At 36.7% G+C, this 22,130-nt stretch overlaps 3 protein-coding genes and 1 long non-coding RNA gene across 5 annotated transcripts in view; 3 read left to right on the plus strand and 1 right to left on the minus strand.

The window, feature by feature from the left end:
* Positions 1–22,130, plus strand: part of LOC123313567 — a 220,191-nt gene that overhangs the window by 133,620 nt on the left and 64,441 nt on the right. The window lies entirely within an intron of this gene.
* LOC123313584 overlaps positions 1–22,130 on the plus strand; it is a 32,895-nt gene that overhangs the window by 10,014 nt on the left and 751 nt on the right. Inside the window, exons 2-5 of the long non-coding RNA XR_006537757.1 lie at positions 17,510–17,694; positions 17,761–18,054; positions 18,155–18,246; positions 18,635–21,908. This is a non-coding gene — a long non-coding RNA (uncharacterized LOC123313584). The remainder of the gene's footprint in view (positions 1–17,509; positions 17,695–17,760; positions 18,055–18,154; positions 18,247–18,634; positions 21,909–22,130) is intronic.
* On the minus strand, positions 326–3,528 carry LOC123313565. 2 transcript variants are annotated; one of them, XM_044898504.1, is made up of 2 exons: positions 1,868–3,528; positions 326–807 (listed from the first exon to the last, which is right to left on the minus strand). In XM_044898504.1, exon 1 carries the CDS (start codon positions 3,484–3,486, stop codon positions 2,503–2,505), a length of 984 nt encoding a protein of 327 aa, XP_044754439.1. In that variant the 5' UTR covers positions 3,487–3,528; the 3' UTR covers positions 326–807; positions 1,868–2,502. The 2 variants fall into 2 exon arrangements, with proteins under 2 accessions (XP_044754439.1, XP_044754440.1); XM_044898505.1 differs by lacking the exon at positions 326–807 and having other exon boundaries at positions 1,600–2,129; positions 2,257–3,528.
* On the plus strand, positions 9,544–12,396 carry LOC123313569. The gene is made up of 2 exons (XM_044898512.1): positions 9,544–10,651; positions 10,689–12,396. The coding sequence occupies exon 1, from the start codon at positions 9,738–9,740 to the stop codon at positions 10,572–10,574; it is 837 nt and encodes a 278-aa protein (XP_044754447.1). The 5' UTR covers positions 9,544–9,737; the 3' UTR covers positions 10,575–10,651; positions 10,689–12,396.

Here is a 22,130-nt window from a genome sequence, read left to right on the forward strand (position 1 = left end):
TATATCCTAAATTTAACATTGTTCTTAAAGCTTGTTTTTGAATGACAAATAAATCGCTCACATAAGAAGAATTACCCCAGAAAATTATTCCATATGACAGGATAGATTGAAAGCTGGCAAAATATACAACTTTAAGCAGATCAAAATTGATTTGCTTTCTCAACATAAAAAGCATGTAATTTACAGAATTGAGTCTACCTCTAAGATGTTCAATATGAGGTCCCCATTTAAGGTGTCTATCCACTACAATTCCCAAAAAAGTAACACTCTCTCTAACCATGACATCATTACCTGAAAAGTTAATTGACAAAGGAAATTGCAATTTAGATCTTTCACTATAGAAAAATAAACACTGCGTTTTATCAACATTCAAAACAAGATTGTGAGCTCCCAACCAGTCACCCACCGACTTCAGTACACTTTTTGAGTCTTCTATAGCTGTTGCAACACAAGGGGATTCGAGAATGTAGTTGGTATCATCAGCAAACATACCCATATTGTGCTTTATTGGAATTCTGGCCTTAGGTAAACCATTAATGTAGATAATGAAAAGTGGAGGTCCTGGGATACTTCCCTGTGGAACGCCCATAGTGATTACTCTCTCGTTCGACTGCAATATTTCACCATCCACTTCCATAACAACTATCTGTCTCCTGGATGACAGGTAACTCTCCATTAGCTTTAACTGATTGTCTCTGATGCCGTAGTCCTCAAGAATTGATAACAATCGTTCATGATCCACACAATCGAAAGCCTTGGTAAGATCCAAGAATAGACCCAAGGGAACCTCACCTTGTTCGAGGGTAGCTAAAACTTTCGTTATAAGTTCAAATGTGGCGGTTTCAATATTTCTGTTCTTCACAAAGCCATGTTGATGTTTCGAGATAACATTAAATTTATGAAAAAAACTCAGAAGTCTGTTACATAGAATTTTCTCAAAGACCTTAGAAAATGAAGATAAGATGCTGATAGGTCTGTAACTATTTGGCTCTTCAATGGAACCCTTCTTATATATGGGCTTCACAATGGCAATCTTCAGACTATCTGGAAAAATGCCCTCTTCAAACGAACGATTGATTATATAACATAGGGGTGAAAGAATAATCTCAATCGATGCCTTGACAATTTTCATTGGAATTTCATCATAACCAACGGACTGTTTGTTCTTTAAAGATTTCACAGCTGATAGTAGCTCGCTGTGTGAAACCTCAAACATGAAAAAGGATTTGCCCAGTCTGTCATGATCAGTGTCAATATCTTTGTTCAAATTACTTGTGAGTACATGAGGAAAATCAATGAAAAAGTTGTTAAACTCATCTGGCAACAGAGAGCCATCACAATTGCCAGTAATAGTCGCTGAGATCTTGTTTTTAGTGAGGGAGTTAATTACATTCCAGGAAGCCTTGGACTTATTATCAGAATTTTTAATGAAGTTGTTGAAATGTTCCTTTTTTGCCCGGGATAGTAGGTAGTCATAATGTTTCTTAGTGGATTTATACATGGATTTGAATTCAGGTTTAGTGAATGAAGCAGTATATAGAATATCAAGCTGTTTTTTGATAGTCATTAATTCAGGAGTAAGTTCGAAGTTCTTTTTTGATGGTGAGTGCTTAATGTTAACTCTTGGGAAACACTGTATGAACAAGTTGGAAAAACGTTGATGAAATACATTCCAAAGTTGATTGGGATCAACAGAGTTGGTATAGATGTCATCCCAACTCAGTAAGGAAAGTTCTTGAAGGAAAAATTCAGTAGATTCAGAGCTGAAAATTCTTGTTTTGGCAGTTTTGTTTCTTTGTTTAGGATTGAAATTCAGGTTGGTAGTGAATTTCAATGCAGAATGATCGGAAATATGATACTCTATTACCTGGGTCAATCCTTCAAGGGCAGTAATCACATTATCTAAACAGGTGCCTGAAGAAGGACGGGTTGGTTGTCGATTTAATGGTTTCACATGAAAACTTTCCAAGAGAGACATAAAATTTCTGACATCAGGTGAAGTGGAGAGGATGTCCAAGTTAAAATCCCCTACCAAAATGAATGGAGCTTTTTCCAGCGAGCATCGTTCGAGTATTGCCCTAAGTTTTTCCAAAAATAGATCTACATCTGCCAATGGTGGGGAATTAGGCCTGTAGATGCAAATAAACAGAAATTTGTGCTGGTCTACAGAAAATTGAGCTGCAGAGCATTCAATAACATAGGGTATACTAATAGAATTATAGTCCTTTCTTTCGGTACAGGTAAATTCTTCCTTACAGTATATCGCACAACCACCATGACTTCCCCTTGCACGACAGTAGCTTGAGATCAGCTTATAACCAACCAATTTATACGCCTTAAGTTCGTCATTGCATTTCCAGTGTTCAGTCACAGCTATTATATCTGTTTTTTCTTGATGAGCCACAAGTTGAAGTTGATTGAAAGCAGTACCCAAGGATTGAACATTCTGAAGAATGAGGCTAAAACATTTATCTGATTTAAGTTCAGGACTAGCAGCAGCAATTATGTTTTCTGTTGTTCTCTGTTCTTCTGAAAAAAATTTTTGTCAAAGGAAAATTCTCTCAATATAACTCCTCGGGGCCAGAAGGATTCACAAAACACAGTTTTGTAAGCATTTTCATCTGGTAGGCCTATACTAAAAGCCGAGTTTTGTCCAATTGTGTTTAACTTTTTCACTATTATGAGATCACTACCTTCTATACAATCCAAAAACGATAACATATCCTGTTCTGTGACTTCTTTACCAGCAATTCTACCAACATAGATCCATTTTCTACGTATTGCACCTTGAATTAAACTTTCTGAACTATCCGTTTTCGTACCAAAACAAACTTTCTTTTTGTTTATTACGGCTGGTTTTCTCCTTTTCTTCTCGACTGTGGTCCATTCCGTTTTCTCTTCGGGTAAATTTACTCTAGAAACTGAATTGCCCCGATTATTCGCAATATTCACTGGTGGTACCTCAATAATTTCGTTGTTTACATTCATTTCATCTTGACGCTGACACTCGGATGACAATGTAAGTTGATCATGCGTATTAGCAAGGTTATTTTTGACCACAGAACTGTAAGGATTCTTGGATGTTGATGAGCCAGTGTTGACGGGTACAATTGTCTTATCTTGAGGATTCGTGTTTTTGACGGTTTTTTCTGTTGTTTTTATTTGAAGTTCAAGGCTGGAGATCTTAAACTTCAAAAGTTCATTATTTTCCAACAGAATCGTATTTTTACTTCTGGTTTCATCCAAAAGAGATTTCAAGTATTCAATTTCAATGCGAAGGGTTTTGTTTTCGTTTCTGATAGAAATTTCCTCATTTAACTTTAACTGACCTTCGTCTGATGGGGCATGATGACAGGTGGCGTTTTTCCTGTTTGCTGACTTCAGTAAGCATGATGGATGGAAAATATCACCGCACTTGACACACCTTATGAATTCACCAACTTTTCTGTTGCAACAATTGCAAATATTATCGGGCATCGGTGGCATCTCTGCCCTAGCACTCGGACTCGCTGAACGATCATGTGACACATCTTCACGCAGCGACATTTCAACGTCGAATGACAGGAACGGATCATGACAGTAACCGATCTGTCGCGTACATGGAAACTAAGAAATGGATCACGCCTTCATAGTAAGGCAGGTAAATAATAATCAAATTAATTCAGATGCATAACATCCTCAGATAATGAAATCAACGAATGTTACGATCTAAATCGAACTAACAAACTACCATCGCTCGAAGCATTACCAGAAATTTCATTTCGCCGACAAAGAGTAGATGCTGACCATGGTTTCGGTCTTATTTGACCTCGTCAGAGCAACAAAACTCATTCGTCCGCGAAATGCTATGAATTGCCGGCTCCTTTTATTCCATATCAGTAGCGGGTATGGTGTATAAATACATCGTACCGACATCTGATAGAGAAACGGGAACCAACCCAATTCAATGTCCTAACTCTCAGAACGAAGATAGCAGTATGCATCCATATGCTTTATTCCCATATTGCAGATATGATATATACTATTTTCCTGCCTTACTATGAAGGCGTGATCCATTTCTTAGTTTCCATGTACGCGACAGATCGGTTACTGTCATGATCCGAACATTTCCGCGCTTTTTCCCTTGCTTAATCATCGTAATATACGATATCTGCAATATGGGAATAAAGCATATGGATGCATACTGCTATCTTCGCTCTGAGAGTTAGGAAATTGAATTGGGTTGGTTCCCGTTTCTCTATCAGATGTCGGTACGATGTATTTATACACCATACCCGCTACTGATATGGAATAAAAGGAGCCGGCAATTCATAGCATTTCGCTGACGAATGAGTTTTGTTGCTCTGACGAGGTCAAATAAGACCGAAACCATGGTCAGCATCTACTCTTTGTCGGCGAAATGAAATTTTTGGTAATGCTTCGAGCGATGGTAGTTTGTTAGTTCGATTTAGATCGTAACATTCGTTGATTTCATTATCTGAGGATGTTATGCATCTGAATTAATTTGATTATTATTTACCTGCCTTACTATGAAGGCGTGATCCATTTCTTAGTTTCCATGTACGCGACAGATCGGTTACTGTCATGATCCGAACATTTCCGCGCTTTTTCCCTTGCTTAATTATCGTAATATACGATATCTGCAATATGGGAATAAAGCATATGGATGCATACTGCTATCTTCGCTCTGAGAGTTAGGAAATTGAATTGGGTTGGTTCCCGTTTCTCTATCAGATGTCGGTACGATGTATTTATACACCATACCCGCTACTGATATGGAATAAAAGGAGCCGGCAATTCATAGCATTTCGCTGACGAATGAGTTTTGTTGCTCTGACGAGGTCAAATAAGACCGAAACCATGGTCAGCATCTACTCTTTGTCGGCGAAATGAAATTTTTGGTAATGCTTCGAGCGATGGTAGTTTGTTAGTTCGATTTAGATCGTAACATTCGTTGATTTCATTATCTGCGGATGTTATGCATCTGAATTAATTCGATTATTATTTACCTGCCTTACTATGAAGGCGTGATCCATTTCTTAGTTTCCATGTACGCGGCAGATCGGTTACTGTCATGATCCGAACATTTCCGCGTTTTTTCCCTTGCTTAATTATCGTAATAAACGATATCTGCAATATGGGAATAAAGCATATGGATGCATACTGCTATCTTCGCTCTGAGAGTTAGGAAATTGAATTGGGTTGGTTCCCGTTTCTCTATCAGGTGTGGGTACGATGTATTTATACACCATACCCGCTACTGATATGGAATAAAAGGAGCCGGCAATTCATAGCATTTCGCTGAAGAATGAGTTTTGTTGCTCTGACGAGGTCAAATAAGACCGAACCCATGGTCAGCATCTACTCTTTGTCGGCAAAATGAAATATCTGGTAATGCTTCGAGCGATGGTAGTTTGTTAGTTCGATTTAGATCGTAACATTCGTTGATTTCATTATCTGCGGATGTTATGCATCTGAATTAATTTGATTACTGCTTATAATCTCTGCTCGACTAGTTTCGGCGAGTGCAACTCGCAATTCTCAAGAGCCAGTAGCGAGACACATGCAACGGAAAGAAGAATTCGGAAAATAATTAAAATTCACGAAGTGTTTAGAAAAACTTCTGACGCAGCAGCTACGGTTCCTCAAATGGGACAAACAATCGACCAAGACACATTTTGTGAAATTCTTAAAATTCGTCAGTGAATAATAGATCAGATGTCAATTTTGTTCGGCCACACCCACAGGGATAAAATAGTTTTTTGGCACAGATATGTGGACGACATGATTGTGTGCTGGACTGGGAATCGAGATCAGCTACATGATTTTTTCAAATGGATCAATAGTCTCCACATTAAGTTGAATTTCACAATGGAGTTGGAAAGTGATGGTTCTATCCCGTTTTTGGACCTGCGACTGAAACGTGAGGATAATAGAATTGTTTTTAGCATTTATAGAAAACCAACTCAGACTGACCACCTAATCCCTTTTTCATCATCACATCATCTTGGCCAACGTCTGGCAGGTCTGAGATTTCTGGTGGACAGACTCTTCAGCGTGCCTCTCTCCAGTGCTGATTTTCGGGCGGAACTTAACATAATAAAACATATAGCAGCCAGGAATGGCTACGGGCCACACTAGGTCCTTGATGAGAAAGTTCGAGAATAGACGCTTAAATAATGAGGCCTCAAGCTTGACACAATTAGTGGCAGAGACCAAGTATTTGAAACTTTCATATAATGGACCTATTTCGACAAAAATAGGTAGTTTGTTTCAAGTACAAGGCATTAAACCAGCCTACAAGTCTTCGAATACTTTATATGAGACCTCCTGGTGCACAACAAGGATTCCATACCTATACTGCAGAGAAGTGGTGTCTACTTGCTGAGCTGTGGTGAGGTCGGCTGCAATACAGTGTTCGTAGGTAGGACTGGGCGTGCCCTCAAGCAGCGTGTCTCTGAGCACCTTCGCAGTCAGAGGAAGGATGATTGTGAGAATTCTGTGCTTGGAGAGCACCTTAGACTCTCGGGTCATGTTTTTGATTCAGGCACGGATGTTAAGATACTTCATCCCTGTTCCTTCAGCTCAAAACAATCTGTGTTGGAAGAAATAGAGATCTTCTGTCACATCAATAATAACAATCTTAACACCCTAAATGCTTCATCGACCCATCAGTTTCCGCAGACATTCGATTTACTGTTGGAAACACCTAGTCGTGATGAAATAACTAAATCATTTTTTAGTCATTTTTTTGGTCATTTTCCAGTCATTTTTAATCATTTTGAACCTGTATTCTGTGATCGTCTGTTTCGTCTTGATCTCATATTGCCTCTCACCGTGCCGCCACTGGTGTACGCTACATTGAGCTTGATTTGACGTATACATAGTCTTGTGCTCTCGTGTTCTGTGTTCACGTGTGATCCGCCTGCTTGTTTTGCATCTTTTCTTGATCTGTTTGTTATTGACATCTGATTTATTACATTTCTTTCCCTGACGAATTTTAAGAATTTCACAAAATGTGTCTTGGTCGATTGTTCGTCCCATTTGAGGAACCGTAGCTTGACTGCTGCATCGTGAGTTTTTCTATGCACTTTGTGAATTTTAATTATTTTCCGAATTCTTCTTTCCGTTGCAGATGTCTCGCTAAAGGCTCTTGAAAATGGCGAGTAGCACCGAAACTAGTCGAGCAGAGATTATTAGCAGTATAGATACAGGGTATTTCACTCACCCATATTTATACGGGAAACTACTGAACGTATTTTCATGAAATTCAGCGCTTATAAGTATTTCAGGATGCTGATGAAATCTAAAATATTTTCAAGGCATGAGCACCTCCGGTTTTTCCGGAAATGACGTCAACTTCCGTTTTTCAAATTAGAACATCATTTTTTTATTGCAGAAATAGATTCCTTACAAAATTTTGTTATCGTTGTTATTTTGATGTAACATTTTTAAGTTTTGGTTGGAAAATTCTCTCTGAGCGGGAAAATTCGAAAAAAAAATCGAAAATAGAGCTCCGCTGAAACAAGAATAACTTGGCGCAAAAAATATTGAAACTCCAGGTCTCTTGAAAGTTCCATTGTCTGAAGTGGTGGTTGTTCTCTTCATCCCAATAATGACTGTTATGCCTATTGAAAGAACCATTCTTTGTGAATTTAGATTCATCTGTCCAAATTATACAGTCTAAAAAGTTTTCAATCTCTTGAAATCGAATCATCATAGCTTCGCAAAACTCTGTTCTCCTGACGAAATCAGTTTCCTTCAAATGCTGTACCCTATTGAATTTATATGGGTGCATGTTATGTTTTTTCAATATTCTCCAAACACTCGATTGAGATAATCCCAGATCAATCTCGGCATCTTTGAGAGAATTTTGAGGATTCACACGAAAATATGCAAGAACTGTAATTTCGTTGTTCTCATCTTCTACTACACTTTTTTCTCTGTGTATAGTTTTCTTAACGAAAGATCCGACATTTCTCAAGTTTGTCATGGTTCTGTTAATGGAATCTCTCGTTGGTCTGGGTCGGTCAGGAAAACTCTCAATGAACAGTCGAATCGTTCTATCTACAATTTTATTACATTCTCCATGAAGTAGAATGAGATTTAAATAATCTACATTGGTGAAATTAGGCATAGTGATCGATTTTATAACTTAATACGAATTATCACCAAATTAATAGTAAACACAAAATGCTACTGAATAAAGAGGAATTTGGCAGATTTAATTAATGATATCTATCATTGAAAAAAAGAATTTAAAACATGGTTAGTTTTTGCATATGATTCATAAGGAATTATTTATTTATCACTGGAGAGAAAACCGATGGCCGATTAGTTGAAATGAAGAGGTTTCCGATACAAATTCGAATCAAAATTCGCCATCTATTTAGGAACAACCTGTAACTTTTTTCTCTTGCATATTAGGGTAGTAAAATCTGAAACATGGTTTAAGTAACAATTTCATCTTTTTGGCGTGGAGGGAAAAGAAATAGCTGAAAATTCATGACGAAAAACACTTTAGGGCAAGGGTGTGATGCGTACACTTACATTGTTTTTTAACGTAGATTCAATATCTGCCATAAAGAAATGGGGTTCTAATTTGAAAGAATTGATTTTTCACGATTTTGTCATCCCTAACTTTGAAAGCGATTTTTTCACCCCCTGTATCATAAATCGCGATTTCGATTTTTAAAGTGGATACATCAATCTTACATCTTGAAAAATTCCAAAAATGAAAATTTTCCATCCAAAAGCCTCGAAGTTATTCTTGTTTCAGCGGAGCTCTATTTTCGAATTTTTTCGAATTTTCCCGCTCAGAGAGAATTTTCCAACTAAAACTGAAAAATGTTACATCAAAATAACTTGAAATTTTCTAAGGAATCTATTTCTGCAATAAAAAAATGGTGTTCTAATTTGAAAAACGGAAGTTGACGTCATTTCCGGAAAAACCGGAGGTGCTCATGCCTTGAAAATATTTTAGATTTCATCAACATCGTGAAATACTTATAAGTGCTGAAATTCATGAAAATACGTTCAGTAGTTTCCCGTATAAATATGGGTGAGTTTCCTCGTGAAAGACCCTGTATAGTATCTACCATTAACAAGACTCAAAATTATTATTATTTTATCTATAACAAGTATTGTACCATTTTATAATCTTGACTAAATGCGTCAGCTTTCAATGGCATTTGCCACTCTAGTACATTATTTTTGAAGGAGGGCCTATCAAAGTCGACAAATTTTGAAAATTTTAAATCCATAGTTTAACAAATAGTATTAATTCTGTCAATTTTGTCATTATTGTTGACTGTGATTCTAAAAATGTTATTTCGGGTTAGGGTTCCAAAGTTTGAATGAACAAAAATAATAAAAATTAACCACAATAACCGAAAAATGGTTACACTTCGACCAAATTTTTAGTTTTTTTTTAAATACCCATAATTTTCAAACTGCATGGGATAGATTTTTTTCTGATTTTCTCATGATGGTTACAATCAATCCTGTCACCCCGTTTCGGCTTGACGTTGAGATCTGGGACACCCTGTCTTAGAATAATTCACCATATCGAGTTTTTAGTTGTCTATTTCATTTTTATGGTTGTTTATGAATTAAGGACTGTCAGAATTAATTAGGAACAGTCATGGATATACGAATACAAAGATTGAACATATTTCCGACTTTAATTTGAATTAGAATACGACTGAACATTTGGTGACCCCGACGAAAAATCGATTATGAGTAAAAGCGAAAGACTAAGAAGGAGTTGCGCCGGACAAAAAAGAAGTTTGTCGAAGGACTTCATTTGGCCTGAAAATTTCGGACGTCATCAATTTTCCAAGCCAGAAGAAGAATCCAGGATGATATCGATAAATTTAGATCAAGGACACAATGAGACCACTTCAAAATTGAACCTTTCTGAACAAAAGAAGTCATCAAAAAATTCGGATGAAGATTTAGCAATTGAGACCAATCATTCCGATAAAATTTACGGAACGAAAACAACTGGAAAAAGTGGAAGTTCATCTCTCAGTGTTGCAAGGAGAAGAATAGCTTTAGAAGCTGAAAATAAGCGCCATGATCTCGAGATGAAATTAATCGCTTTAGAAAAACAAGAGATCCTAAAAGCTATTGAAATCGTGAATATGGAAGAAGATTTGAGGAAAGATGAGATTTCAACTTCTTCACATAAATCGGAAATATCGGAAATGTTATATATACCTCGGAATAAATTGAAGAAGGAGGAAACTTCTGAATGGGTTGATAATTTACCAGATGTATACACTGAAATTAATGAAAATCATAAAATAATGGAAACGACTCAGACTGGTAATGAAATCAGATTACTGTGTGAAACAAGTCAAGAAGTAATACGATCAACGAAACCTACAAGAAACAGTGAACTAAATTCCAGAAACACGTGTATCGACCTTCCTTATTTCAACGGCAATCACAAAGACTGGCCATTATTTATTCAACAATTTGAACATATCAGTTCTTCATATGATTATTCTGATATAGAAATTACTTTAAAACTACAAAAATGTTTAGAGGACAAGCAAGGGCAGCAGTAGCTGACATATTCTTAACTTCAGATGTTTTTAAAATAATCGGAACATTAGAAACCAGATTTGGAAGACCAGAACATATAATCGACATGCTTCTAATGAAGTTCAAGGAAATTCCTATTATTCGGGATACAAATCTGGAAAAAATTATTAATTTATCTACTGAAGTGAACAATCTAGTTGCCACCATCAAATCTCTGAATTCTCTAGATCATCTTCAAAATCCTCAATTTTAGAACGTAAAGAGAAAAACGAAGTAGTCAGTGTAGAAGATTTTGCCAAATGGTTATGGTTCTATTCAAATGCTGCATGTCAGGTGAGCTATCAACAATACTCAGGAAGTTATGACAAGCAGAAGTTTTATGATCCCAATATGAAGAAAAGTGAGCGTGTCTATACAACTTCTAATAATCACCCGTCAACTTGCTCTTATTGTTCAAAGATTGCTCATGACAGTTATTGTCCACAAATGAAGAAAAATGACATAGATACTCGTTGAAAAAAAGTAACAACAAATAAATTATGCTTTTCTTGCCTAAAACGTAATCATCAGAATAATAACTGTAGAAGAAAGAAGCCATGTGGACAGACTGGTTGTATTTTAACTCATCATCCTCTTCTTCATAAAGACACCAACTCAACTAATGCTGATGTTTTGAATATTGTTGGTACGATGAGAAGTAAAACTATAGTATTATTGCGGTTTATTCCACTCAAAATTCATGGTCGTAAAGAAACTCTTGAAATTTATGCTCTTTGTGATGAAGGCTCAATAGTTACACTTCTACAAGACAAAATAGCTGATCAAATTAGAATACAGGGAGAAAAAAAACCATTATGTTTACAATGGACTAATGATGATGTGATTAAAGAAGAGAATTCAACTCGATTAGACATAAATATTTCAAGAATTGACAATGATGATACTTTTCTACTAAGATGGGTTCGCACAGTGTCGAACTTATCGCTACTTGAACAATCATTCAATATTAATGATCATCCACATTTGGAAGGTATTCCTATTGAAAATTACACGAAAGTGAAGCCTGTTATGATCATTGGCCAAGATAACATCGACTTAATAATACCCAGATCCGTTCAATCTACACCAGCAAAAACCATTGTTGCATCAAAGTCTGAATTAGGATGGTCTGTACATGGACCAATTCAGTCAGAAGCAATAAACAAAGTTGGTTATCACATTTTTCATATACGTATGTGACAAAATAGAGGTTGAACCAGATTTGAAGCATGTTATGGAAAAATTTGACACTACGGTATCTTTTGGTAAAATTCATTTGTCGGAAATGGGGATAAATGAGGAAGACACCAAAGCTATCGAAATAATGAATAGGACAATAAAAAAGGTTGGCGAAAGATATGAAATAGGCATACTATGGAAGAATGACGACTGCAAAATGCCGGAAAGTTATGCTAAAGCTATGCAGAGAATCTGGAAATCTGGTAAACTTGGGGATGAAGAAATACCATCGAATTTGAAACAATATTGTAAGAAGTTTTTGGAAGACCTAAAAAAAATTTCAGAAATCAGGATACCTAGATGTTATACTCCACTAATCCCATTTGCCGACAAAAAAGAAATTCATACTTTTACTGACAGTACCCAAGATGCTTTTGCTGCAGTATCTTACCTAAGAATCATTATTCAAGGAAAGGTAGATATTGCACTTCTTGCTAGTAAAACGAGCGTAGCTCCCCTGAAATTATCATTGGCTCCGCTTCAAGTCATCTCTTACAAATACAGCAAAAGAAATACTGGGCACAGAACGCTCCCGAAAACCCCCAGACTGGTTCGCCGACAGCGAAACTCATATCGCACCTCGCAAAACACAAAGCGGCAATTAACAAGCCTGGCGATGTTGCAGCCCAAAAGAGTCTTACAATTATAAAACGCGAGGTCCGTCAAGAAATAAGAAAGATCAAGGATATCTGGTCGAAAGAAAAAGCTAGGGAAATACAAGCTTACGCCGATAACCATGATTACAGGCGTTTTTTCGGAGCTATTAAAACTGTTTATGGTCCAAGCAGAAAAGCTAACTTTCCTATAAGACATGCTCATGGAGCTATACTAACTGATGGTAGAAACATTCTCGAAAGATGGGAGGAGCATTACTCGCAGGTCTTGAATCAAAATAACGACTCGGATGTATCCATTTCAGACCTGCTCCCCGCGTATAGTCCGATGACGAAATCTCAATGTCTAAAATCATAAGTGCGATAAAAATTATGAAAAATGATAAGTCACCAGGTCTAGACGGCATTCCAGCGGAGGTATTCAAAGCCCTGGATGAAGACATTGCCAATGGTCTCCTAGCACTATTCCGCAAGATCTGGGAACAAGGAGATGTGCCACAAGACTTCAGAGACGCTTTAGTTATCAACCTCTATAAGAACAAAGGCGATACGTCAAATTGCAACAAAAACAGGGGCATATCGTTGCTTAGCGTGGCCGGCAAAATTATCTCGAAGATTATGGCTAATCGTCTCATTCCACACTCAGAAAAGATTTCACCTGAATCCCAGTGCGGCTTTCGACCAAATCGAGGTACGGTGGACCTAATTTTTACACTGCGACAGCTGCAAGCGAAGGCCCGTAAACAACAATCAAGGATCTATACAGCCTACATCGATTTAAGTAAGGCCTTCGACTCCGTGAATCGGAGAGCTCTATGGAAAATCATGGCCCGCCTTGGAGTACCCGAAAAATTCTTAGCAGTGTGTAAAAGCGTTCATACCAACAACACCCCTAGAACACAGCATAATGGCTTTACAAACGACCATTTCTTAACCAACTCTGGAATGAAACAAGGCTGCGTGTTAGCGCCTTTACTGTTCAATATTTCCGCCATAGCTGTCTCGATAATTGCTGACATGAGTATGCCTGTAAGAGGTGTTGGAATAAGATTCAGATTTGATGGAGGCCTATTTAACCTGATGTGCCTCTGAGCAAAAGCCCGTTCAAAGGTTATCACGGAACTTGAATATGCAGACGACTGCGCACTTATCGCTAGCAGTTCAGAGGATTTACAGATAATGCTGAACACCTATAAACATATATACGAAGCTTTAGGCCGTAGACTCAATATCGACAAAACCAAAATCCTGATAAGTTCTTCAGAAAGCCTTCAAACACATATCAGCCTGGAAAATGAAACCCTAGAACGGGTCGAGCAATTCAAATACTTGGGAAGCTTCATAAATACTAGGGTTAACCTAAACACGGAAATACACAAACATATCAATTCGGCATCACGGGCATTATGGAAGCTAGAGGTCAGAGTGTTTCAAAATCACGACCTCAATCTGAAGACCAAGACAGCTGTTTACAAAGCAGTCGTCCTTTCAACGCTCCTTTACGGAAGCGAAAGCTGGACGCCCTACAGGCGACATATTAAACAGCTTGAACAAACGCAACAACGTCATCTAAGACAGATAATGCACATCAGATGGTTCCACAAAGTTTCGAATGCAGAAGTCTTGCAACGTGGGAGTTGTACAACAGTTGAGTCTCAGGTAACGAAGGCCCGACTCAGATGGAGCGGCCACATTCTGAGGATGCAAGACACAAGACTCCGCAAAATAGTTCTGTATGGCAAATTGGCAGAGGGAGCCCGGAAACTAGGAGGAAAGTATAAGCGGTTTAAGGATACACTACATCAATCCCTAAAATCAATTAATGCCAATCATAACTGGGAACAACTAGCGTTAGACAGGTCACAGTTGAGATCTATGGTACACAGTTATAATGGAGAGTCGAGAAGAATTCAGCGGCGGCCAGATCAGGTTGGTGACTATCAATGCCCGGAGTGTGGAAGGATCTGTAGGTCACGTTTGGGTCTTTTCAGTCACAGGAGGGCACACAGTCGCAATTAGCCCCAAGAAATTATAAGTCTGTTCATTTTTATGTCTTTTAGTAGATTAATTCCCGGTAACGGGATACAGAAATGAATGAATGAACTATATCGATACCACGCCTCGAACTTCAAGCTGTTGTTTTGGGAAGCAGACTAACCACATCTTTAAGCACTAAATTGGAATTAAAAATTGACGACATATTCTTGTGGGCAGATTCTCAAAGTGTTCTTAGCTGTATACGAAGCGATGGAACAAGATTCAAACCTTTTGTATCTCATCGAATTAATGAAATACAAGCACTCAATAATCACGAGCAGTGGAAATGGATTTCAACAAAAATTAATCCGGCAGATTTAGTAACCAGACCAAAAATGTCGAAAGAAAATTTGGATTTATGTTTTCAAGGACCTCAATTTCTGAATCAACCGTTTGAACTGTGGCCTGAACAACCTGAGTTGACGAGGAAAAGTGATGACAATGAACTAAAACATCAGCGTGAAACAGACAGATGCCTACAAATAAATGAAACAACATTCTCATCACCATTACCTGACATTTCAAGATTTTCTAAATTCAGCAGATTGATTGGAAGTACAGCATGTTTTCTGCGAGAAATTCATTATCTCGAATAAAAAATACAAAAACAAGAAGGATGTCAAACGAACATAATAATGTTACATTGGAGGAAAAGGAAAGAGCTGAAAAATTATGGATTCAGAGATCAGAGTATGAGAGTTTTCTTGATAATCTAAGACATCTACGTAATAACATTGAACTTGACCGATATAGTGTCTTTTTTCCATTGTGCCCCAAAATTAAAGATGTTTTGATAGTAGTAACAGGAAGAACAAGTTTGTCACCCGAAATGAATGACTACACGAAAGAACCTATTATTTTATCTCAGAAACATAAATTTACTATTCTCCTACGGCAAAAGTTTTGGATATTGAACGCACCTACTGCAGTGAAATCAGTTTTCTTCAAATGTTTTAAATATAAAATAAGAAGAGCTACACCTAAGCCGCCACTAAAGGGGCAACTTCCAGTTATCCGGCTAACAAGAGGAATTCGAGCATTTATAAATGTAGGATTAGATTATTTTGGACCAATAACTATGAAGATCTGTACAGGGGTAGAGGAAAGATGGGGCGTCTTATTTGCTTGTATGGCCATACGTTCAATTTATTTAGAAGTGGCACATTCCTTAACAAATAACTCCGCGATTCAAGCTATTATGCGATTTTCAGCAAGAAGAGGGACACCAGATACAATTATATGTGACAACGGCACAAATTTTAGAGCGGCATCTAAGGAACTCAAAGAAGCTCAAACAAATGGATTTAACTCATATTCATGATGTTCGATTACTAAACGAATAAAATTTAAGTTTAATCCACCAGCAGCACCCCATATAGGCGGTTGTTGGGAAAGATTGATAGAATCAGTCAAAAGAGTCATTGGTAAAATTTTGTACCAACAACCTCTTAAAGAAGAAACCTTAATAACTCTATTTGCCGAAGCAGAATTTATCGTCAATTCAAGGCCACTGACAAGAGTTTCATCTGATCCAAATGATTTGGAGTCTCTGACTCCCAATCATTTTATTATTGGTTCGTCAAGTGAACAAGGGCCTCCAATGCCTGAAATAATAGATTCAAGGTGCATAAGAAATGACTGGAAAAGAGTCGGGTTCATGACGGAATGTTTTTGGAGACGTTGGATTAAAGAATATTTGCCAACGTTGACAAAAAGAAATAGGTGGACAAATGACCATAAACCAATTGACGATGGAGATCTAGTTTTGATTATGGACGAGAATATTCCTCGATTTCAATGGCGATTACGTCTAATTACCAGTACATACGCTAGAACAGATGGCCGTATAAGAGTTGTCGACGTTAAGACATCTTCTGGAGTATTGAAGAGGCCTGTACACAAAATATGTAGGCTGGAATTAGATCACTGATCTGTCAATTCATTACTTTTATGTGGCCCGGAGAAATGTTAGAATAATTTACCATATCGAGTTTTGAGTTGTCAATTTCATTTTTATGGTTGTTTATAAATAACATTTTTATAAATAAAGTTCTGTCAGAATTAATTAAGAACAGTCATTGATATGCGAATAGAAAGATTGAACATATTTCCGACTTTAATTTGAATTAGAATACGACTGAACACCCTGTATATATACCGGGTGTCCCAGAGCTTTTAGGCCAGCAAATATCTCAGTTACCTGCGGAAAAAAAAAATTTAAAAAAATACTTGTCGTAGGAGACCATACGCTCTTTCATGCAGCATAGCAAAATCCACCCCCTGACAAACAACCCCCGAGAAACCACCCCTAACTTTTGTTTTTCAAATGGCACCCCCATGTTTGTTGTGCTTCAACTTACAGTTTTTTTCATTTCTCATTCAATGATGTATCATGGTAGCTAGAATGGCATGCAGAATTATGGAAAATAAAAATACAAATGAAATACGAATTTATACGCTCAGCTGTATTGTTACTGCAACATTATACTAAAGAAAATGTTTTATAACATAAATTATAATAAACAAAAAGTTCTAACATTTTATTGACTCTTTTTTTTCAACATCCACTTTTTCTTGTCTCTACAATGTGGACTAATTCGATCAGTCCAATTAACAGTACCCACTAACCAATTCAATTTTATCGAGTGACTATCTTTACAACTATATATTATGATATATCATTGATTGAGAATTAAAAAGAGCTGTCAGTTGAAGCCAAACAAACATAGGGGTGCCATTTGAAAAACAAAAGTTAGGGGCGGTTTCTCGGGGGTTGTTTGTCAGGGGGTGGATTTTGCTATGCTGCATGAAAGAGCGTATGGTCTCCTACGACAAGTATTTTTTTCAATTTTTTTTTTCCGCAGGTAACTGAGATATCTGCTGGCCTAAAAGCTCTGGGACACCCGGTATTATTTATAATTCGACGTTTGGTATCTGACATATAGTTTTTTCCAAGACCATGCTTTGACTCACTCATTGATTGAAATCGTCACTATTATAGACGAAGACTTATATTTTTATTTGTTCAGGAATAACTGTTTGAGATGGAGCCACATAATAAAAAAATAACGTGGACCATAGTAAAATTTACGGATAACTCATCTGTAGCTGCAAGTCCCAACCACTTGGCTGAATGATGGAAACTTTTTCAGCTGAAAAATTAACAGCAGCTATAAGTGCACATGAAATAGACACTTATTGGCCTTCACATGAGGTACAGTCTTCAGGAATGCCAAAAAAACAAGTTTTAAGTAATAATTTAAAAATTCGCTTCTTACAGATTTTAATCTGAAACAGATTGTTACACAACTGCTAGAGCCTAAGCGTGAAAGGCAGAATATACAAGCGACTTAAATACTGATCCCAAACAAGGAGGAAGATATTCAAAAAAATAACTGCCTCGGTAAGTGAAGAAGAGGAGGACTTTATTCCAAAAAAACCAAAGCCCACAATGCCTTCTCTCGATTCAAATAAACCAGATAAATGAATTTGTATTTTGATGATTAATATCTGTATTTAATTTCAATTTTTTCAGCAACTGTACTTGATCCAATAACAGTACCAGAAGTATTAAGTGAGTTGTGTCCTGTTTTAATCGTGAAATCTCAATTTAAAAGAATAAGTTGACCTTAAAAGCAGTATGTACTACTTTTTGAAAATTTTTATATTTACAGCAGAGAGATATAGAAGGACGGGGCTGGGAATGAAAAATTCTAACATAAAGAATCTCTGACGACAGGTAGGATAGAGCCTCATTCTACTAAGAGTGAGTAAACATCACATTGGTTTTTATACCAGATGAACTAATTATTACTGTTGAACTGGATAAGTACTTTATTGACTATTTCACTCATACATCTATGCAAATTTTCACATTATCTGGGTAACTAATCACATACCAAAGACATCGGTTATTATCTCGAAAACACTAGCTGTCTCTTGATCATGTTAGCCGATTGGTTTAAGAACTTGTTGTTTTCAATATTCTATTTTGATTGAATTCATGTCATAACTCTTTTTTATTTAATAACTTATTTGAGTTGCTTGAAAACTAGTTCTTACTAGTAGTAGCAAATGTGGATGTGTCTGCTCAGATCATGGTAAAAACGAAGTTTGCGATATATCCTGCAGTTTTATGAATTTTTTTATTGCAGCTCCCTTCAATAAAGAAATTTTGAGGCAGCTGTTTTCCTCAGGAGTGTAGTGATGGAATTGTCACATGACGTGAAAAATTTGAAAACTGGCAGTTCCACTAATGCTGGCTGTATTCGGGTTCGGTTTTCTGACAGTCCGAGAATTGTTCTAGGACTGCGCAAAACTGTTGCGCCCTAGTTCTGATAACAGAAAAGAATACCGACATATTTTCCATTGTTGAAATTGGTGTACGAGGGAGAGCCTGGAAATTATTAAATTTCATGGCTCTAAACTAGTGGCCGGTTTCTGCCGTGTGAATCGTGAACACGGAGGTGTCGCTATTTTTGCGAGAGACTGTTTGGACACTCAGGAAATAAAGGTGATGAAGTTCACTGAGGAGATGCTGTGTGAGTGTAGTGCGGTTAAGTTAATGATTGGGGAGAGTGCATTTGGGGTCATCAGTGTATACAGACCACACTCAGACAAATTTGAATCGTTTATCTCACACTTGTCGAATATATTACATCACTGTTTCAAACAGGTCGAGCATATCTTTCTCTGTGGTGATCTAAATGTTGATTATCTTCAGGTGAGTTCGAAACAGACTCAACTTCTGAATGATTTATTCGACTGTTTCCAACTGAAAATCACTTCATCGCAACCAACAAGGGTTTTCACAAATATATTAGGTCAGACATCCTCCTCAAAAATCGATTATATTCTAACAAATAAAGACATGAAAGATTGTAAAGCTGACGTATTTCCGGTTCAATTTGGCGATCATAAATCTTTCTTAGTAGATGTTTTCGTTGAAAATAAAGTGAGGCATGAAAATGGTCCTCAACGTAAATTGTGCAGAAATATGTCACCTCAAAATCTGTTGAATTTGGCTGAAGATGTTTCTAACTATTCCTTCGCAGATTTACCTATATGAAAATTCAGATGTAAATATTATGTTTCAGACATTTGTTGATACGATAAGAAGCCTCATTGAGTATCACTGTCCACTAGTATATAATAATGTAAGAACCAACATAACAAAAAATTGGATAACACCCAGAATAAGAGAAGCTAGTGAAGAATTGAAACATCTTCATTGGCTTAACAATAATTTGAAAACTAGTCAATTACAAAAACTGTACAAGGACGCAAAGAATGCTTTCAACCATATGATAAAGATAACTAAGTTAAGCTTTTTTGAACACATGATTAGAATATCTGATAATAAAAATAAAATGGTTTGGAGAATAGTGAATATGGAAACTGCAAAAAAAAACTAAAAATAATAATAGTAAATTTAAATTGATTATTGGTGGTGTAGGGATTTCTGACGATGTAGATGTAGCCAATTCTTTTGCGAAATATTTTTCTGAGATTGCTAAATTGAGCCTAGAACGGAATTACGGTAATGCACTAAGTCAAATTTGTACAACCTCTTCTATTCGCAATCATTCTTTCTACTTCCATCCCGTAGATAGGATTGAAGTTATTGGTGCAATAAATCAATTGAAGAATAAAAAATCGACTGGTCATGATTTGGTTTCTGTGAGGATAATAAAACTAATAGCGGGTGATATTTCTGAACATCTCGCGCATCTTGTTAATGAATCAGTTTCCTATGGCGTTTTTCCAAATTGTTTCAAACTAGCAACTGTAATTCCAATACACAAGAAGGATGATGTGAATGATGTGGCCAACTATCGCCCAATTTCTTTATTAAGTGTATTTTCGAAAGTCATAGAAAGAATAATACTAGACCGCATGATGTCATACTTGGTTAAATTCAATGTTATTGCCGATTGTCAACATGGCTTCAGATCTAAACGCTCAACTGGGACTGCTATAGTAGATTTTATTCAGTTCGTTCAGTCATCTTTGGATGAAGGTTATGCTGTTGCCGGTCTCTTTTTCGATTTGTCGCGAGCTTTTGATACCATTGATCCTAATTTCCTCGAAAGTAAACTTTATAATCTTGGATTTCGGGGTACTTTCTTGGGATGGATTGTAAGTTTCGTGACCCATCGTAAATTAACTGTGAGGGTGGGAGATCAATGCTCTTCTGAATTTGCTGTTGAACTCGGTGTTCCACAAGGTTCGGTACTAGGACCATTACTATTTATTTTATTTATAAATGATTTATCGGAACATATAGAGATGGCCAAAATTGTAATATTTGTAGATGATACCTCATTTGTTGTGAGAGCAAAGAGTTTAGGCGAGCTCATTGATCTGTGTGAATTGTTATTGAAAAACTTCACATCATGGTGTCAGGCAAATAGACTTATACTAATGTGGGTAAAACTGAAGTGATAAAATTCGAACTGAGAGAGTCCTCTCCGTTAAGTCTGAGTTCTGGAAAAGAGGTTCTCCATTCCAAACATTCCACAAAGTTCTTAGGTGTAATAGTCGATAGCAATTTGAGATGGTGCGAACATGTTGCCCATGTTAGTAAAAAACTCTCCTCTTCTTTTTACGCTATACGCAGACTGAGGAGCTCGCTTCCACTCGAAGCATTATTGAATGTCTATTATGGTCTAGTTTATTCTCAGCTGTCATATAACATTGAGGTCTGGGGCAACTCAATTGACTCCATGAGATTACTCATTGCACAGAAACGTATCTTACGTTTGATTTTTGGTCTTAGCTCACGAACATCTTGTAAACCTATCTTTCGTAAACATAAAATTCTGACTGTTCCATGTATCTATATTTATAAATGTCTTCTCCACACTAGGGATAATGAAAACCTCTATGTTAAACTCTCCAGCTTCCATCATTATAATACAAGAAATGTAAGCTTGTTGTCCATACCTAAGCATAACACCAGCAAATTTGAATCATCTCCAACTTATATATGTATCAGGTTATTCCATAAACTACCAGAAGGTATAAAAATTCTCGACAAAAAGTGTTTTCGTGCAGCAGTAAAAGCATTGTTGTACGAGAAATGTTACTATAGTGTAGATGAATTTCTTTGTGATACTTTTTAGGAATTAAGGATTTTTGCCTTGCTCTCTTTTTCTGCTAGATGAATATGTTCGTTCTATGCAATTTCCAGACTTGTCCTATACATTGTTAAATGTCTCACAGGATAAATAAAGATTTATTATTATTATTATTATTAAATCCTCTGCGCAGTTCTAGAACCATTCTCGGACTGTCCGAATACAGCTAATGAAACTACTGTTTTGAGAATCCAATTCTAAAAAGTTGGTGGGATACACCCTTCTGTACAGAAGAGGATTCATTAAGTTTCAATCAGTTTTTGAAAAATAACGAGAATTAAAAAAAAAGGTATGTTAAGTTTGTATAAATGATTCGCATGTTCTCGAACCTTCTAATGTTACATATAAAGTTTCTAATGAAATATTCACATAACTGTCTTCTGCTTTCAGTTTTAATTTTACTCAATTGAAGCACGGATCAGTTACTATGACTTTCTATAATTATTACTTGTAGATAGTAGAACTAACTTAAAAGATTTTGTCAAAAGGTGTTGCTCTGTATTATTATCTA

The sequence above is a fragment of the Coccinella septempunctata genome, chromosome 5, assembly GCF_907165205.1.
Source record: "Coccinella septempunctata chromosome 5, icCocSept1.1, whole genome shotgun sequence".
Taxonomy (NCBI): domain Eukaryota; kingdom Metazoa; phylum Arthropoda; class Insecta; order Coleoptera; family Coccinellidae; genus Coccinella; species Coccinella septempunctata.